Source organism: Heterocephalus glaber, unplaced genomic scaffold (genome assembly GCF_053883595.1).
Source record: "Heterocephalus glaber isolate CG9 unplaced genomic scaffold, H.glaber_assembly_v1.0 deba00001442, whole genome shotgun sequence".
NCBI classification, from domain to species: domain Eukaryota; kingdom Metazoa; phylum Chordata; class Mammalia; order Rodentia; family Bathyergidae; genus Heterocephalus; species Heterocephalus glaber.
Window position 1 is genome coordinate 51,399,249 of NW_028258296.1, and position 17,198 is coordinate 51,416,446.

The following is a 17,198-nucleotide window of genomic DNA, read 5'->3' on the forward strand; positions in this document are numbered from 1 at the left end:
CACCAATAACAAATGCTGCTGGGGCTGTGGGGAAAGAAGAACCCTGCTCCACTGCTGGTGGGAGTGTAGACTGATGCAACCACTGTGGAAATCAGTATGGAGATACCTCAAAGAACTAGGACTGGAAGTCCCATTTGACTTGCTATTTCACTGCTGGGGATCTTCCCCAAAGTATTAAAAGAATCATACCACAGTGATATATGTCCTCCTTTGTTCATAGCAGCACAGTTTGTAATAGCTAAAACTTGGAAACAGCCCAAATGCCCATCAACTGGAGACTGAATAAAGAAAATGTGTTTTTTTTTATAAAATGGAGTACTACTCAGCCATAAAAAATGAGAAATTAAAGACATTTATAGCTAAGTGGTTGCACATTGAGGCAATACTCTTAAGTGAAATAAATAGGACACACATGAATAAATTCCGAATAGTTTCTCTGGTGTGAGAAACTGAAAGTGTAAATAAGGACTAAATATATAATAGGTAATATGAAATAGGAAGAAAAGGGGCAAAGGGGAAGGAAGTGGGAGGGGTAGGGGAAAAGGATAGAAGGGAATGGGATTAATATGAGAAAATGGAAAAATAGGAACAAAATCTTTGTAAATAGGGAGGACTGGAGGGGTTGAAGGGAGGGCTGGGCAAGGGTGAAAAATAAGAACCAAGAGAGACTATGTAAAGGTGCAAATTTCCAATGATGAATGTCATTATATTGTATACCTAAAATGTACCAATGATTAGAAGGAACAATCGATAATGTAAAATAGGCAGAAAAGGTCCAAAGGGGTAGGGGTAGTGGGAGGGGCAGGGGAAAGGAAAGAAGGGAAAGGAAAAATGATGAGAAATGGAAAAAATGGAAATAAAGTCTTTGTAAATAGGGAAAGGTGGAGGGCGTGAAGGGAGGGCTAGGAATGGGGAAAAAATAAGAACCAAGATGCATTATGTAAAGGTACAATTCCCAATGAGAAATGTAATTGTGTTGTATACCTACAATGTACCAATAAAAGAATTTAATATAAAAATAAATAAATAAATAAAATAATAGTTATGTAGGAGTACAAAGTACCTAGAAAAGTTAAAAAAAAAAAGCAAAAAACAGTGTTGGAAGATGTATAGTACCTCATTTTAAGACTTCTTCTAAAGCTGCAGTAATCAAGGCAGTGTTGGTGTATGGAAAGACATATAGATCATTTGAATAAAACAGAGTCTAGAAATAGAACCACACATATATGGTCCACTTAGTTTTGATAGATTATTTAACATTAGCATTTTATAGAATATAAACTCAATTCAAGAGCTGAGGAAGAGATAGTGTTTTCAGCAAATGGCACTAGAACACCTGGTATCCATATATAAAAAATTAACCTCAACCCTTTATTTCCATACATGAAAATAACTTGAAGGGATCTATGAACCTAAATATGAAAGCCTAAAAGTATAAAACTTTAGGAAGAAAGTATAAGGGAAAATGTTTATGAATTCAGGGTAGGCAAGAACTACCTAGGATAAAAAAGACATGATGTATAAAAGAAAAAAGTTGATAAATGGGATTCCATCAAAATTTAGAACTTTAAATGACATCATTAAAATAAAAAGTAGTCCTTAAACAGACCATATTTACAATGCATATAACCTGTGATCAGAATATATAAAGAATTCTTACAGCTCATTAATAGACAACCCAATTAAAAAGTAGACATAAGAAGATGATAAATAGCCAGTATAGCACAAGGAAATGTGTGCAACTCTAGAATCAGAAAAATACTAATCGGTACAATAACAAGATTGAATTATACAGTCATCAGGGAGATGAAGTTAAAAGTTTTAAAAGCCTTGTCATGACTTTTTCTTTTTGTTGGATTCTCCCCCTTTGCGTTTAATTTGTCATGCCCAATGGATTCATTCTGCTGGGTTTCCTGGGGTTGTGATCCTCATTGTCTTTTCCTAGGGTATTGTCTAAAATTTAAGGAGTGCCGGTTTGATATTCATGAAGTTCCTGAGGTGTTCTTTATCATGAAAGTATCTTATTTCTCCATCAATTTTGAAAGATAGTTTTGCAGGGTACATAAATCTGGATTGGAGGCTGTTTTCCTTTACGGCTTGAAATACATCACTCCAAGCTCTTCTTGCCTTGATGGTTTGTGTTGAGAAGTCTGCTGTGATTCTGATGGGCTTTTCTTTGTATGTGATTTGTTTCTTTTCTCTGACTCCTTGGAGAATTTTGTTCTTCTGTTGGATTTCTGGAATCCTAACTATTATATGCCTATGTGTAGATTTTTTTTGATTAAGGCTAGCTGGAGTCCTAGATGCCTCACTTATCTGTATGTCAAGTTCTTTTCCCCTGCTTGGGGAGTTTTCTGCCATCACTTCTGTGAAGAGTTTTTTTATGTCATCTGCACTGTCTCCTCTTTCTTCATTGACTCCCATCAGTCTTACGTTATTCTTCTTTGGATCATCTAGCAGCTACTGCATTGATTTCTCGTGTTCCTTTACAATTTTAAAGCAATTTTTCTTTTCCTGGTCACTAATTGCAATCTTTTCTTCTATATCTGAAATTCTATCTTCACATTGGTTCATTCTGCTGCATAGACTTTCAATGGAGTTTTTAATCTCCTGGAAATCTGTTTACATCTGTTCTATGGATTCCATTTGTTTCCTATGTTGGGATTCCATCATGTTCCTCAGATCCTCTATTTTTTATCTGTATCCTCTCTAGATTTATTAATCATGTCTTTCACCATGAGCACAATCTTTGCTGTTATCTGAGTAATTATTTCTGATTTCATTTTTCCCAGATCCTCTTTTGTTGACAGTTCAGAGAGTCCAGGTGGTTGAGTATCAGATTGTTCCATCTCGTTTCCCTTTGAGATTGCTGTAGGTGATCCAGAAGTCTGTTTTTGAGGCTTGTTTACGTGTCTTCTCATTTCCACAGCGGGGGGTGGGGGTGTCTGGCCCCCACGTGGCTCACCTTCTCTGCCCTAGGAGCTTGGGTTGGTGGCAGGGAAGCTTCCTTCCGGGTGTTGGAACTGGCTCAGCTTCTCTCATAAACATTTTTATTTGAAAATAATATCTCCCACTCTGTAGGTTGTCTTTATACTTTCTTAATGGTGTTCCTTGAAATACTAAAGTTTTAAATTTTGATGAAATCTAATTTATCTGTTTTATTCTTTTTGTTGGTTATATCTTTGGTGTCATATTTAAGAAATCATTGCATGATTCAAGACAATGAAGGCATTCCTATGTTTTCTTGTAGGAGTTTTATAGTTTTAGCTCTTATGTTTACATCAGTGAATCGACTTTGAGTTAATTTTTGTATGTAATATGAAGAAGAGGGCCCACTCTTTTTTTTCAGGAAAAAAACCCCTGGATTTTTCATATCCAGTTGTCCTAGTACCATTTGTTGAAAAGTGCTGTCCCTGTTGGCTTATCTTATCACCTATTAAAAAAATCATTTAATCCTAAATGTACAGGCTTATTTCTAGACTCTCAATTCTATTCCATTAATCTGTATTTCTATTTCATACCAGTTTCACATTGTTTGAATATTGTAAGTTTGTAGTTAATTTTTAAATCAGTGATTGTGAGTCTTCTAACTTTGTTACTCTCAAGATTGTTTTGCCTATTCTGGATCCCTTGCATTTTCATATGACTTTTAGGATCAGCCTGTTACCTTTTATAATAAAAAGAAAATAGCTGGCACTTTTGGTAGAGGATGTATTGAGTCTGTAGAACAATTTGGTAGTATTGCCATTTAACAATTGTCTTCCAGTCCATAAACACAAAATGTCTTTCCATTTCTTTAGGTCTTCTTTAATTTCTTTCAGTGGTATTTGTTTTCAGTGTACAAATCTTGAACTTCTTTTGTTAAATTTATCCTAATTTTTAATTGTTTTGATATTGTTGTTAATGTACTTTCTGTTTTGCTATACTGGGAATTGAACCCAAGGCATTGCACATGTGAACAAAGTGCTCCACCACTAGGCTACATCCCCAGCTCCTATCTATCTATCTGTCTATCTATGAATGAGACAGAGTCTCACTAAGTTGCCTTGGCAGCCTTGAACCTGCTGTCCTCCTGCCTCAGGATGCTGAGTAACTGGGATTACAGGTGTGAGCCATGATGTTTTGCCTCGCTTTCTTAATTTACTTTTCAGCTTGTTTGCTGCAGTGGCATAGAAGCACACTGATTTTTGTATATATTGATCTTGTAAAACCTTGCTGAACTCATTTATTAGTTCTAATAGTTTTTTATGAATTCCTAACAACTAATTTTTTCTTTATAGGTTTTAAAATACAGAATCATGTTATCTATGAATAGAGATAGTTTAAAACTTTTTCCTCTCAAAGCTGAATACCTTGTATTTTATTTTCTTGCCTAATTTCCCTGACTAGAACCTCGAGCACAGTGTTGAGTAGAAGTAGCACAAATGGACATCTTTGGCATATTTCTGATCTTAGGGGGAAAGTATTCAGTTTTTCATCATTAAGTATCATGTTAACTGGATTTTTTATAGATGCTTATTATCAGATTGAGAAAGTTTTCTTACATTCCTAGTTTGCTGAGCGTTTTATCTTGGAAAGAAGTTGGGTGTTGTCAAATGCTTTTTCTGTGTCTGGTGAGATGAGATGATTATATTGTTTTTATTCTTTATTTGTGTATCTGTTTTGCTCTCTGTAGGTGTCAATTCCATTTTGTTTTACATTTGTTATTTGATCTTTCTTTTAAACTGTTATGTGGAAGAGGGGTGATATAAAATCTTTTGTGTGTATTTCAGGGTGAGGCACAGATATTGAATCTATTTCTCAATTCTTTAAATCTCAACATAACAGATAAAAATCATCGTAGCTTCCAGATTGAAGAGACTGCTTGAGGTTTTTATTTTATTTAATCTATGGAGTTGTCTTGACCAGTTCACATTTCAATTAGAAAGAGCTGTCATCAAATTCAGCACCCAGCGCAATGCTATAGCCCTGACTAGCCCCCAGCAAACATCGATTTGAAATGGAAGAGTCTTCTCTTCTGAAAATCAGTGGTACCCCTTAAGCCACACAACAAAGAGGTCTTTCCATCACCCACCTCCCTGTTCTCTGATCTCCGGCCCTCGACTCTTGTTACTGAAGACTGCTGTTCCCAAGGGAACTTAGTAAATCATGGCTTGTACTAATTCAAGTGTCAAGGGGGAAAATAGTATTTAAATTTGATGGTGTAGGGCCAGGGATTTATCTCAGTGGTTCCAGCGCCTGCCTCACAAGCGCAAGGTCCCAAGTTCTATCCCCAGTACCAAAAAAAAAAAAAATTGATGGTGTAGGCTTTAGCCTTTTAAAAGGATAATAAAGTTTTTTTCCTTAAAATGGAAAATTTGAAATAGTAGAAAGAAGGAAAATAGAATCACCCATAATCCTACCAATTGGAGACTCATTTGAGTTGGTCCTCTTCATGGAGTTTTCCCCTTATGTTTTCTTCATGACTCTGAGATCAGGCTGCATATATAACTTTCTGACCTACTTTTGCTTCAAGTGTTATAAATAAATATATTTACTGCTACAATAAATTCTAGGTAAATACTAGCTTTAAGGACAGTATGTAGTGGAATTTCCTTAACCATTACTCTATAGATAGACATGCAGATGGTCTGTAATTTTTGCTTTCAAAAAAATACCGCTATTAACAGCCTTTTTCTAGGACCAAGGTTAAAACATGGTTTGTGTCAATGTTGGTATTTAAAAGCTAAGTGGTTCCTATACTCTTTGCAGACTAGGAATCAGGGGACCCCTAGTGACTCTGGTTGTTCACTTAAAACCTGTGTGCCTTAGTCTGTCATCTGTGAAGTTCACTAGACAAATCCCCTCACAAAAACAGCATTACCACAGAAATTGACCATAATGAAAATATTTCTAAGCTTGGGATAATGACCCATATTAACAGTGAGCTGTTGATTTCATTAGAAGCAAAGCTACTACTGTGAATAGCTCACTGCAGTGAAGGCCTTCTTCCTCAGGCCTCGTCTGCTTTGTGAGCCATAGCACAAATTCCCTCTTGATTCCCACAGCCACGACCAGTAGGGGAAATAAGCGCTGTAACTCGTGACCTCAAAGGCATTTGGGGTTTTCTTTGGAAATAAAAAGAAAATATGACATTTGTTCAAATTAGGTAAGTCTTTCTTTGTATTCTCAAATTCAAAAAATAGAAACATAATCCATTATGAGGACTTCTTAATGTTTTGTCATTTTGTGTTTTCTTCTAAGAGCTCTAAGCACTTTTAAGAAAGCCCTTTAGTATATCTATTACCAGGAAATTTCTATTCTGAGAAAACAATATAAAATTCTCATTGTTCATTCACGCTGGTGGCCACTACCTTGAATTTACCAATAGCCACTATGGCATAAAGTACCCCAGTTGTCACCACAGAGCCAGCTCCAAGCATTAGCCTAATCCTGTGCCTCCTCACTGATATAGACAGGGCTAGTCCAGGGTGAGAGGGACCTGAGAGCCTACCTGAGTGAGGAGATGATGTCCAGGAGTAGATCCAGGTTCCTGGGATGGCCATTTTGTCACCATCTCTGTCCCTCTGGAGTTAAATCCTAGGCTGCTCTGTAGTCACTCAAAACCCTGAGGGCTCTGTATTCCATAGCCATCCTTTACCTTTCTCCCCAGAAAGCACAAATTAGTTCTGTGCTTAGTATTATGAAACAGCCTAATGAATTTGTTTTATTAATCATCAAGTTGAAATAAAAATTTAGCCATTTCAATTAATTGCTTCATTGGATGATATGCCCTTTTACATTTTCATGGTCATTCCTTCTGATTCTTAAAAAAAAGTACTTTGATGTACTTTTTCCTTTCTGGTAATCTGAACAAGAAAATGATAACACCTATATTCTTAACTTCTAATGCGTTTTTTTATTCAGCACCCAAGGCTATATTTCCTTCCCAGGCACCCAAGGGGAATCTCATAGCACTGATGTTCTGGAACCTTCTTTCACATTTCCTAGGTTTTAGGAGTTGGGATAAGTTAAACATTGAACTGTTCGCTTGGCATAAGGCTGTGAAATGCTCTTACCTAATGGATTTATAGACTAGTTAACAGTAGTAAATATACCTAGTGTTTTCAGGGAGGTAGGCAGAACAAATCCTGTCTGGATAGAGGTTTTATGTTTGTTTTACTAGACTTTTTAAGAGCAGTTTTCAGTTTAATAGCAAAGTTGAGTAAGAAGAACAGAATTCCCATATATTCCCTGGCTCCTCAACTTGTGCAGACTTTTAAAAGGAATACTATCCACGCTGCCTCCATTTCCCTTGGCAGACTAGAGAGTGACTTCAAGTGCTGGTACCATACTTTGTAGAAACATCGTCATTGTCAGCATTTCTCATTGAATACTAGATTTCAGCCTTTAAACAGTGGGCCCCCTGGCCCTAAACACCTAGCACAACACAATGAAGCCACTTACTCCATTGGGACCAAAACCATCTGTAGTTCAGACCCTGTCTTTTTGGCTTCCAATCTACTCTGGCCTAGAGGAAAGCACACAGAACCAGAAACAATCCAGGCCAAAGCTGGGGCAGGAGGTGGGAGTAGTCTTCAAATGAGACATGATGGTCATCAGAGAGAAGGTAAAGCGAAAGCTGGAAGCAGAAGTAACTCTTTAGGAAGAGATCTGCTTTGGTTTAATCTTAATCTGGAGGGTTTTTTTAGATAAGCCTGAAGCATGTGTCTCTCTGAATAGAAGAAAGGCAATCTTAGAATACCGATTCTATGGGTTTCTAGAACAGTTCCCAGAAAAGAAAACCAAATTCAGATTCCATTACAATGTCAAAGAGTGGAAAATGAACAAGTAAATAATAAGGCTGGTGTCACTTTCTTCCAGGTCCCATATTTAATGCCTCTGTGCACTCGGACACACCATCGGTCATCCGGGGAGATCTGATCAAATTAGTCTGTAACATCACTGTCGAAGGAGCACTGGATCCAGGTAGCTCTCTCTATTCTTTCTCTTACCCCATATTTTTGAAAATGTTTCTCATATCACCACCTCGTAGTCTTTGGCTTGATACTGCCTTGGTTGAATGGGTACATGTATCTGTTGCATGATTTAGAAACATGTCCAGATATTTAAATTTCAGTTGCCAGGGCATTCAGTGGTTCCCCTCCAGTGCTGATTTGAAACCTTCTGGTAAGACTTACTCCCTTTCTATGTCTTTAGTTCATTTATTCATTCAGATATTACTGAGCTCCTTCGATGTTTAAGTTCTGCTGGGAATAGAGGAGTAAACAAAATTCTAACCCTGTCCTCATGGATTTTGCATCCTAGTTAAGGACGCAGGCAAGAAGATAGCAATTAACATTATGAGGAAATGCAGTTCAGAGTAAGGGAGTTTTAGCAAGTGACCAGGGGGTGCAATTATAGAATTCTTAGGAAATCTTTTCTTTACAGAAAATATTAGTATGACCAACAGCATACCTCAGAGTTGTGGGACCATCCATCTCACATCTTTTCTGCTTGGCCCCATTCAGTGATGAGGTGATGTCCCTTTATTGCTCTTGATCCTTAAGGCCTGAAAGAACATTTACTGCACTTAGGATGCTCTGTTGTTTAGCAGCTCTGAACCCACCTCTGCTTTTTCCCAAAGACCCCACGAAGAACCTGACTCACTAAAGGCTGCCCTTTTCTCCTCCACTCACTTTGACCCTGGACACTGTCCTGCCCCACCCCATCACAAGCAGAACCATGGCTTCATGCAGACTTGTGCCTTGAAAAGGACAAATTGTGCAGGGTCTCCATGTTTCTGTGTGGAGACTGCTGGAAGTGTGGCTGGTGTATGTGGGGGTGGGGGGGCAAGAAACAGGTTTCCTTTGGTAAGAAGGGGCAGGTACCAGTGCAAAGGGAGGTGACATAGAGCAGCCAGAGTGAGTACCCAGGGTAGCAAGGCACTGGGGCTTGCCGGCATCTTCGAGCAGATACCTGGAGCCGATGCACCAGGCAGCCACTGACCAAGTATACGTCTGGCTTCTGCAGGACTTCCATTGGATGGTTCAGATGGTGACTAGTTTGGGGTTTTCTGTAAAGTACCAAGTAGGAAATATTTTTGGCCCTGTAGGCCAGATGGTCTCTGCAGCAACTCCTCAATTCTGCCACCATAACAGGAAAGCAGCTGTAGACAACAATGTAAACAAATGGGCATGGCTGTGTTCAGTGGAGCTCTGTTTACCCAAACGGGTGTAGGCTGGATTTGACCTGCAGCCGGTAGTTTACTGATTGATAACCAGCATTAGCTGTCTTAGGGAAGCTGAATGTGAGTGAGCTTTAGAGGTAGGAAAAAGAAGATTGTAGGAGATGTAAGAAAAGAAAAAGAAAGAAACCCATCAAACTGGTGGAGTTGGTTAGCTCTGTTCATGGGGGTAGGGAATGAGGAAAATAGGTCATAGGTGAGTGGCCACTGTTGTACTGAGATGTGGAAGATTGAAGATACAAAGGCAGCATTCAGAAGTGGAAATGAAAGTAAAAGAAGAAAAGATTGCTAGGGAAAGGGAAGAGATCTTTCTTAAAAGTCAAAATAATGGAATGCCATTTTTACCCTTATATCTCATTTATGACATATACAAAAATAAATCCATTGAATATGGTTTCTCAGTAAATTAATGGGTCACCAGTTGTGCCCTTAGTGTAAAAATGTTTTTCTCCAGTGTTATTGCTAAAGCTATGGGAGCTGATAATCTTGCAGATCATAATTTTCCAGAACTTTGCACTCTTGGACTGTGTGGGTGGAAGATTCTGAATAATTAAATAAACATTATAATTTATTATTTTTCTCACACATCATGCAGACTGTGAGGAAATTCTCTTTTGGAGAGTTGCATGAGTAGGCCGAGGGCTAAGGTGCCCCGGTGCCAAGATAGGTGACAGAGCATGGGTCATGCTGTGAGTCAGCCTCTCCAGAAGCAGAGCCCACAGTGACCTGTGCATGGGATGCTCTCTGGGGAGTCCCATGAGGGATTGGAGATAGAGCAGAGGAGGAAGTCAGGCGCTGCCGGAGGTAAGAATGCCGAACAAGTCTCCCTCCACAGGGGGCTCTCAGAACGGAGTGCTTCCAGAGTACTGCTCACCTTGCACCAGAGGACCAGCTCTTCTTTCCCTACACAAGGCAGTTGTTGTCCAGAGCGTGAGGGGCCAAGGAGTGCGTGTGTTTCATAACCTGCACAAGGCATGCCCAGGATGAGGCTTCTGTCAGCTAAGGCCAGACCTTGGGGAAGGTTACAGAGAGAGAGCTTCAGCAGGCAGCACCTGCAGCGGGGAGTGGGGACTCAGAGGGCACCAGCAGCATCTACTACAGGCAGTGGAGCCCTTCCCATGAGCAGTGTCTATGTGTAGGACCAGGTATTGGAACGGCAGGTGATGACTTCATTGTGACCAACTTTTATCAAGCATTGGTGCTGTTCTAAGCATTTTTATAGTTAATTTAGCCATGGATGGTGTTAGTTTCATTTTATAGACAAAGGAATTAAGTTGCAGTGAACTTAAGTGATTTACCCGTGACACATGGCTAGTGATTTCTGGTGCTGGGATCTAGCCCATGTAGCCCACCCCAGCAGGCACAGTGGGGAATCAGAGGGTAGAGTATGGATGCAAACAATAGAAATACAGCTTTGCCTTCTTGCCTTGGCTGAGTACCCAGCACTGCAGGTGACAGCAGCACTGACCTAGAGTTTCCACTGAGGACATGAGCATGGTCCCTCTACCCTGGCACCCACAAGCATGAGGAAGTCGAGGGTACTCGTGTCATCCCCTCAGAGCTGGCATTGTCCAGAGCATGAGGGGCCAAATTTTATGCTCAGGTTCCACAGTGGGTTTGTAGAGAGAAAAGGGAGATACTGTATTACATTTTCAGAGTGAGCAGAAAAGGAATTATCATGGGATAATTTTGTAGAAATTTCTGCTTTTAGTTGAGCTTACATTCTTTTTTAATACGGAACCACCTAAAGATTTATTTGCCTTATAATATGCTTTTTGAAGTTACTAGTATACTTTTACTAAATGAAGAAACGTAACTTTTTGTATAAACTGCATTATATATACACATACATACACACATACATACATATATTGTCAATTTCAGGTGAAACATGTTTGTGGCTCATGGTCCTTTCTTGCCCACTGGATAAATCTGAAAGCAGACCCAGCTGATATCAGCTGGTACCAATGAAGAGACAAGGTCAGGGGCTTAGGATGTGTGCTCATCTTCCCACCTTCTTGAAGAATTACCACTGTGCCGCAGTCTTCTTTCTCTTTGGCCATATTAATTTATTTGAGGCTATTAGAACCTTAATTTTGCAGAGTACTTTATGACCCAGCAGTCCTCGCCGGTACTGTTAAACTATGTTCAGTTTTCTCAGCTTGACATTTTTTTTCTTCTTGTTTTGAACTTAAGCATTTCTGCAAGAAAAAAAAAAACAGTGTACAATAAAATCTAAATTGTTTACAACTCCAAATTTTGTACAATTCATTTTATGTACATTTTGTTTCTTGTGACTTCAGCCTCTCTCGGTCTTGGGTTCTTCTCCCTGAAATGTTGAAGGACCCTGATTTGTTTGGGAGACAGAGTGTGCGATGTCGCCACCTACCAGCCTTATGTTCGGTGTTGTCTATGGAGGCACTTTAGCCCTGGCCCTTCTTCCTATGACTCCTCAGGTTGGGTGGTGGCAGTAGAGGATTTAAGAGGCTGAACCCTGAAGCCAGATTTTCTGGGTTAAGTTGTGCAACCCTGAACAAAGTGGCATCACCACAGAGGTGGATATGATAGTTCCTTCATCACAGGGCTGCTGTGCAAATGCACATAGAGCGGAGCAAGCCTGCGATACACATGTTACATACATGGTGGCTGTGTGTATCTCTTGCTTATTGCATTGACCCCAGGACCTGGCTTGGTAATTCACAGATAACATGGCCTTTGATGTGACTTGGTTTGCGGTGCACTCCTTTGGTTTGGACAAGGCTCCTGCTCTCCTGTCCTCCTTGGATCGGAAGGGGATCGTGACCACAGGGCGGAGGGACTGGAAGAGCAACCTCAGCCTGGAGCGTGTGAGTGGGCTGGAATTTCTGCTACAAGTACATGGCTCTGAGGACCAGGACTTTGGCAACTATTATTGTGCCGTGACTCCGTGGGTGAAGTCCTCAACAGGTTCCTGGCAGAAGGAGGCGGAGATCCTCTCCAAGCCCATCTTTATAACTGTGAAGATGGATGGTAAGCCAGCCGTGCAGATCCTCGGTGTTTCGGGAATGTCTTCTCTGTGCTGTGTAGCAGCTGTAGCCAGGCATCCCCGGTTTGAGTTCTGTGCCACTCCACGTCCAACTTGCTTTCTCTGTCAGCCTGGCCTGGGCTGGACTCAGGGACAGCAAGCAGCCCTTGCTTATTCCCAACTCTGTTGTCCTGTGTGGGAGCACCAGTGGAAAGTGATTTTCAAGACTTAACTGGAAAGATTTTTCAAGGCTTTGCCTCTTCTATAAATTCTGTAGAAATCCACTCTACTGTGTCCTGAGTTTGGCAAATATTCTGCCAGGGGAGCGGCAGAGAACAGCATTGAAAGATAATTCAGGTCTCCGGGAGAAGCCATATTGCTGTGCCACTTTTGCCCCCCTGTTCACCAGCACAGAGTGGGGACTCCACAGAGCCCCCAAATGGGAGGATGACTCCCAGTTTTTCTGGTCCAAGGTCAACCCAACTAAGTGGTAAGATCTCTGTTCCCTGAGCATCAAAGGTTGGAACACTTGTTCCTTGATTCATAAGAAACACATCTCCCCTATAGAAAAGCTGTAGAACATAGATGCCAATTGGGATAACCGCACAGAGAGAATTAAAGTCTGGGTGCCTCCGAGGATCAGTAGAAGCCGTAGGAATGTTTCCCAAGTGATATGCCAGTTTGAGGTGATGGCCCTGAGAACCCCAGCTTTTCCACAGATGGGTTAGCCTTTCCAGTCATCTCCTTTCTTTCTAATGGGACAATAATGTCTCAGTTGTGAAAATCTAACCATACTAAGCGTAAGGGACCTGGCTCAGTGGCACCCAGCCCAGGAGCGAAGTATTCAGGGGGATGGGAAGACAAGGCTTCAGGAGTAGCATCTCAACAGTGTTTGTACATTTTTGAAACTTCTGTCATCTATAGTATGTTTGCATCTTGGAAATCCCTTGCTTGAAGTGATTATATATGAAAACCCAGATTTACCAAATAAGTAGGGGAGTGATTATTCACGTTGCTAGATAATTTACTATAGTGTTGCTTAAAATAAGCTCCCTTAGTACACTTCAGTTATTTGATGCATAGAATTGATTTATGCAGAATTTTTTAAGGACGCATCTGCTGCTGAATGTGTGGTGCCCTTATACTGACTTTTAAAAATCAATCTCCTGCCAAAACCCCAAAAAGCAAGTTGACATTCAAAGGCATCACATGAAATCTTTTTTCTCCTCCCACCCCGCAGAACTCTACGGGGAGACATTTGCTCATTTTGTCAATAGCTGAGGTGCTCCTGTGTGCAGCACTGTGGTAGGTGCTGGGCAGTGCTGGGTGTAGGATTTATGAGACCTGATCCCCCGGGGAGACCCTGTTCAGGGGTGAGGGAAGCAGCAGTCCTCAGCTGCCTCCTTGCAGCACTGACGCCTGCCCTGTTCTCTCCCTCCCAGTGCTGAACGCCTTCAAGTATCCGCTGCTGATCGGCGTGGGTCTGTCCACGGTCATCGGGCTCCTGTCCTGCCTCATTGGCTACTGCAGCTCACACTGGTGCTGTAAGAAGGAGGTGCAGGAGACGCGGCGGGAGCGCCGGCGGCTCATGTCGATGGAGATGGACTAGGCGGCCAGCAGGGAGGGACCGAGGACGCTCTGGGGCAGCGTGGGTGAGAAGAGGACAGTGATATTTTAAAACGAAGTGTGTTACACTAAAACCAGTCCTCTCTAATCTCAGGTGGGACTCGGCGCTCACTCTTTTCTGCATGTCAGGTTCTGAGCGCGGACATGTTTACCAGCACACAGCTCTTCATCCCACGGCACTTTCTGATATATAACAATCGAGTGTGTGTTTTCCCGACTGCAGCTTTTTAACGGTTAACCTTCGTCTAATTTTTTTCTCCTACTGGCTTATAGATCCTCTGACTTGTGTGTGTTGATGGCTTTTGTTGCGAGGGCGTGTGGTGAGGAAGGGGTAATGGCATTCAGAGTTCTTTATCTCGGGTGAGATTGTGCCCGCCCGCAGCAGGGGCTGATGTGGGGAGGGCTGCTGTGACTACCCCGGCCGGCCGAGAGGTGACACAGACCTGTGTCGAAGGCCAGCTTGTCGTTTATACTCCCCTACCCCATCCCCTGTTTCCAGGGGTCTAGACTACATTTGAAATCTCAACTTGGATTATGTAACTTCTTATCGAGCCCAGATGCATTTTTTTTTCTTCTCTCCCTCTTCTCCACTTCTCTTGCATCTGTTTTCTGTGAGCGTGCTGACAGGCCAGCCCCGGAGTCTGGAATTTGGCTTCCCACCAAGCACCTTATCTTGCCACCTTCGCCTTAAGAATGAACATGAAGACAGGTACACAGCCACCTCTGTTCAGCGCAGTTAGAAGTCCTGTGAAGAAGAGGAGGTTGGGGACCAGGAAGGACGGACATTCTGTCAGATGGATCACAACCGCCGAGCCTCAGGGGCGCCCGTGAGACCAGGACAGGGATCCAGGATGTGAGGGTTATGCAACCCGGGTCAGGAGGTCAGGGCAGATAGGGCGAAGCTAGGCTGAAGAAGCCCCTCTGTCCCCCTCCCTCCCTTCATGAGAGGCAAACGTGTTGGCCACCAAGGGACTCGCAGGGAACCCTCAGCTGTGCCATGTCCTTCACATGCCAGTTGGGTTCTTCATGTGAAGGCAGATTGCTGCTTGCAAGATTGACTGACTTCAAGGACTCAGAAATTGCCTAGAGGAGTTGTGTATTTTCCATGACCTTTTCAGTCCTTCAAGTCTTTTTAAAATCCTCTGCAGGGGGCTAGTGAGAGAGGGTATACTTTGTGGTATGTTTGCTTTCCTGTTAGGAAACCCAGCAATTTACTGCTGCGTGAACGGCCTATAAAGTAGGGTTGAGAGCAGTCACTTTGCCTGACTGCTCCCATTAGGAGCAGAGGAGCAGACAGAAGAGATGGTCCAGGTCCCGGGCTTCTTCTGCTCTAGCAGTGTGCCCCCTCAAGGCCCCTGCCCCTCGAAGTGTCACACCCCACGCTGCACTGGCCTTCCAAGAAGCATCCCAGTAGGGTTTCCCGAGGCTCCCCAGGACTCGCCCTAACTGCAGTCCTTTGTGCTTTTATCCTGGCTCTAAAGGATCGAACACACTGTCTTCCAAAGGAGAAAACAATTCGTTTGTTTTGAGCAATAAAGTAATACAAATTGATAGCCATTCATGTGCGGCTCTTTGTCACCATGGGCAGATGAGACCAGCTCCTCCCTGCTCTCCATCTCCTCTCCTTCCCTCTCTCTGCTGCCTATGACTGGGTCTGCACTTAGCACTTATTTGATCCAGAGGCAGATTTCTACCCAGTTTTCCCTTTTTATTTTGCCCACCGTGGAAACCACTCCTGTAGTTGAAGTGCTAGGTTCTGTGCTGATGGTTGCAGAAGAGCTGGGTTCTGGGCCTCAAGTCTGGTGGGGAAACAGGCAGCAGCTATACACAACCCCAGTGAGAGACTGGAGGAAAAAGAGACCTCGATGGCACTAGATTTGGGTATTTTCTGCGTGTCATTTCCTAAGTATGCTGTTTCGGAGGGGGTGGGACACAGATGATTGTATAAACAGGAGTTAAAGCAGCAGGTGCTGTATTAGTAGCAGCCAGTGCCCTTGAACTCTTAGTTACTAAAAGAAGATTGACGATTGTTATAGCACAGGTGCTTCTTAGCTTGGACAGGAGCAGGTGGGTCACACCAGACACTTGGTGGTGGTAAAAGGATCGTGTGGTCACACGTTATACCTTTTCCTTTCAAATGGATGGTGCAGTTCAAGGCTGAGTTGTTAAAGCACTGACCTCCACACATCTCTGCTATGTCCATCGGGCCAGCCAATCCTCGGGTCACCTGGGGGCAGGGAGAGGGGGCAGAAATCCGAGGACATTACACCAAGGAACATAAACTTGCTTGGGATGTGTGTCTGTTTTAAAGTATGAGGTACGCTCTTGTACCAAATAGGGCTTCCCACAAAGTGCTCTTCTGGGAGAGGCTGCTGCCAGCAGCAGCACTTGGTGTGAGTGAAGGAGGGACTGAGCCAGGCCTCATATGGATGAAATTGCACTTCTTGACAAAAAAGAAACTATGGAAGGTTGGGTTTTTTCCTAAACACAAAGGTGTATCCAGAAAGAGCCTAAGCTGTATTCAGATAGAAGCCTCAAAATTACTTTAGATTGTTTACTTTATGATGTTTACATACACGTTTCACTTTTTAAAAAAAGAAAAATGCAAACTCTGGCTTTTTAAAAACTTTGCAAAATTTTCACGAGACAATGGAACTCTGACTCACCAGCTGAATTAAATCTTAATTTAGAGGTGTATTTATATGTGTGTTTCCCCCCCTCCTAGCCATGTGGCTCCCTCCTGCCCAGATCTTTGTCTCTTTCCCCGGTGGCTCTTGCCTCTTGCTTTGCAGCCTGCCTGCAGCCGTGATTTTTGTCACTGACATCTGTGAGCCAAAGACCGAGCCTTTTCGGCAGGAACGATAAGCAATACTACCCGACTTGCTACTTTCAGAAAACTTTCTTTAGCTTCGCCGATGACAACAGAGGAAGAAGGGAACTGGGATTTGGGTAAGTTCTCCTCCACTGTTCGACCAAATTCTCAGTGAAGAATATATGTGCAGATCCCTAGGAGACCAGGCTGACTTTCTTTCTTTTTTAGTGTGGCACATAAGGATCTGCAAAATTTTCCGTAGACAAGGAAAAGGTCTTATGTATTTTTGTCCATATCCAATGTTATATGAACTAATTGTATTGTTTTATACTGTGACCACAAATATTATGCAATGCACCATTTGTTTTTTATTTCATTAAAGGAAGTTTAATTTAAATTGTAGTTGAGTGAGGAACTTAATATTGGCCTGTTTTCCTTCCATCTCTCCATTGTGAGGGATTGTGGATGAATCCCAGTTGCAACCTTAGTGCTTTCTGATCTCACTGAACTCTATAAAAGCGTTGTAGACT

At 42.2% G+C, this 17,198-nt stretch overlaps 1 protein-coding gene across 1 annotated transcript in view; it reads left to right on the plus strand.

Annotated features, from left to right (window-relative positions):
• The window catches only part of Ptgfrn (prostaglandin F2 receptor inhibitor), an 83,613-nt gene extending 68,200 nt beyond the window's left edge, over positions 1-15,413 (plus strand). The window contains exons 7-10 of the mRNA XM_087213315.1: positions 7,864-7,968; positions 11,930-12,235; positions 13,673-13,882; positions 14,484-15,413. Coding sequence (XP_087069441.1) covers positions 7,864-7,968; positions 11,930-12,235; positions 13,673-13,839 — 578 coding nt within the window. The 3' untranslated portion in view covers positions 13,840-13,882; positions 14,484-15,413. The remainder of the gene's footprint in view (positions 1-7,863; positions 7,969-11,929; positions 12,236-13,672; positions 13,883-14,483) is intronic.
• The last annotated feature ends 1,785 nt before the right edge of the window (positions 15,414-17,198 follow it).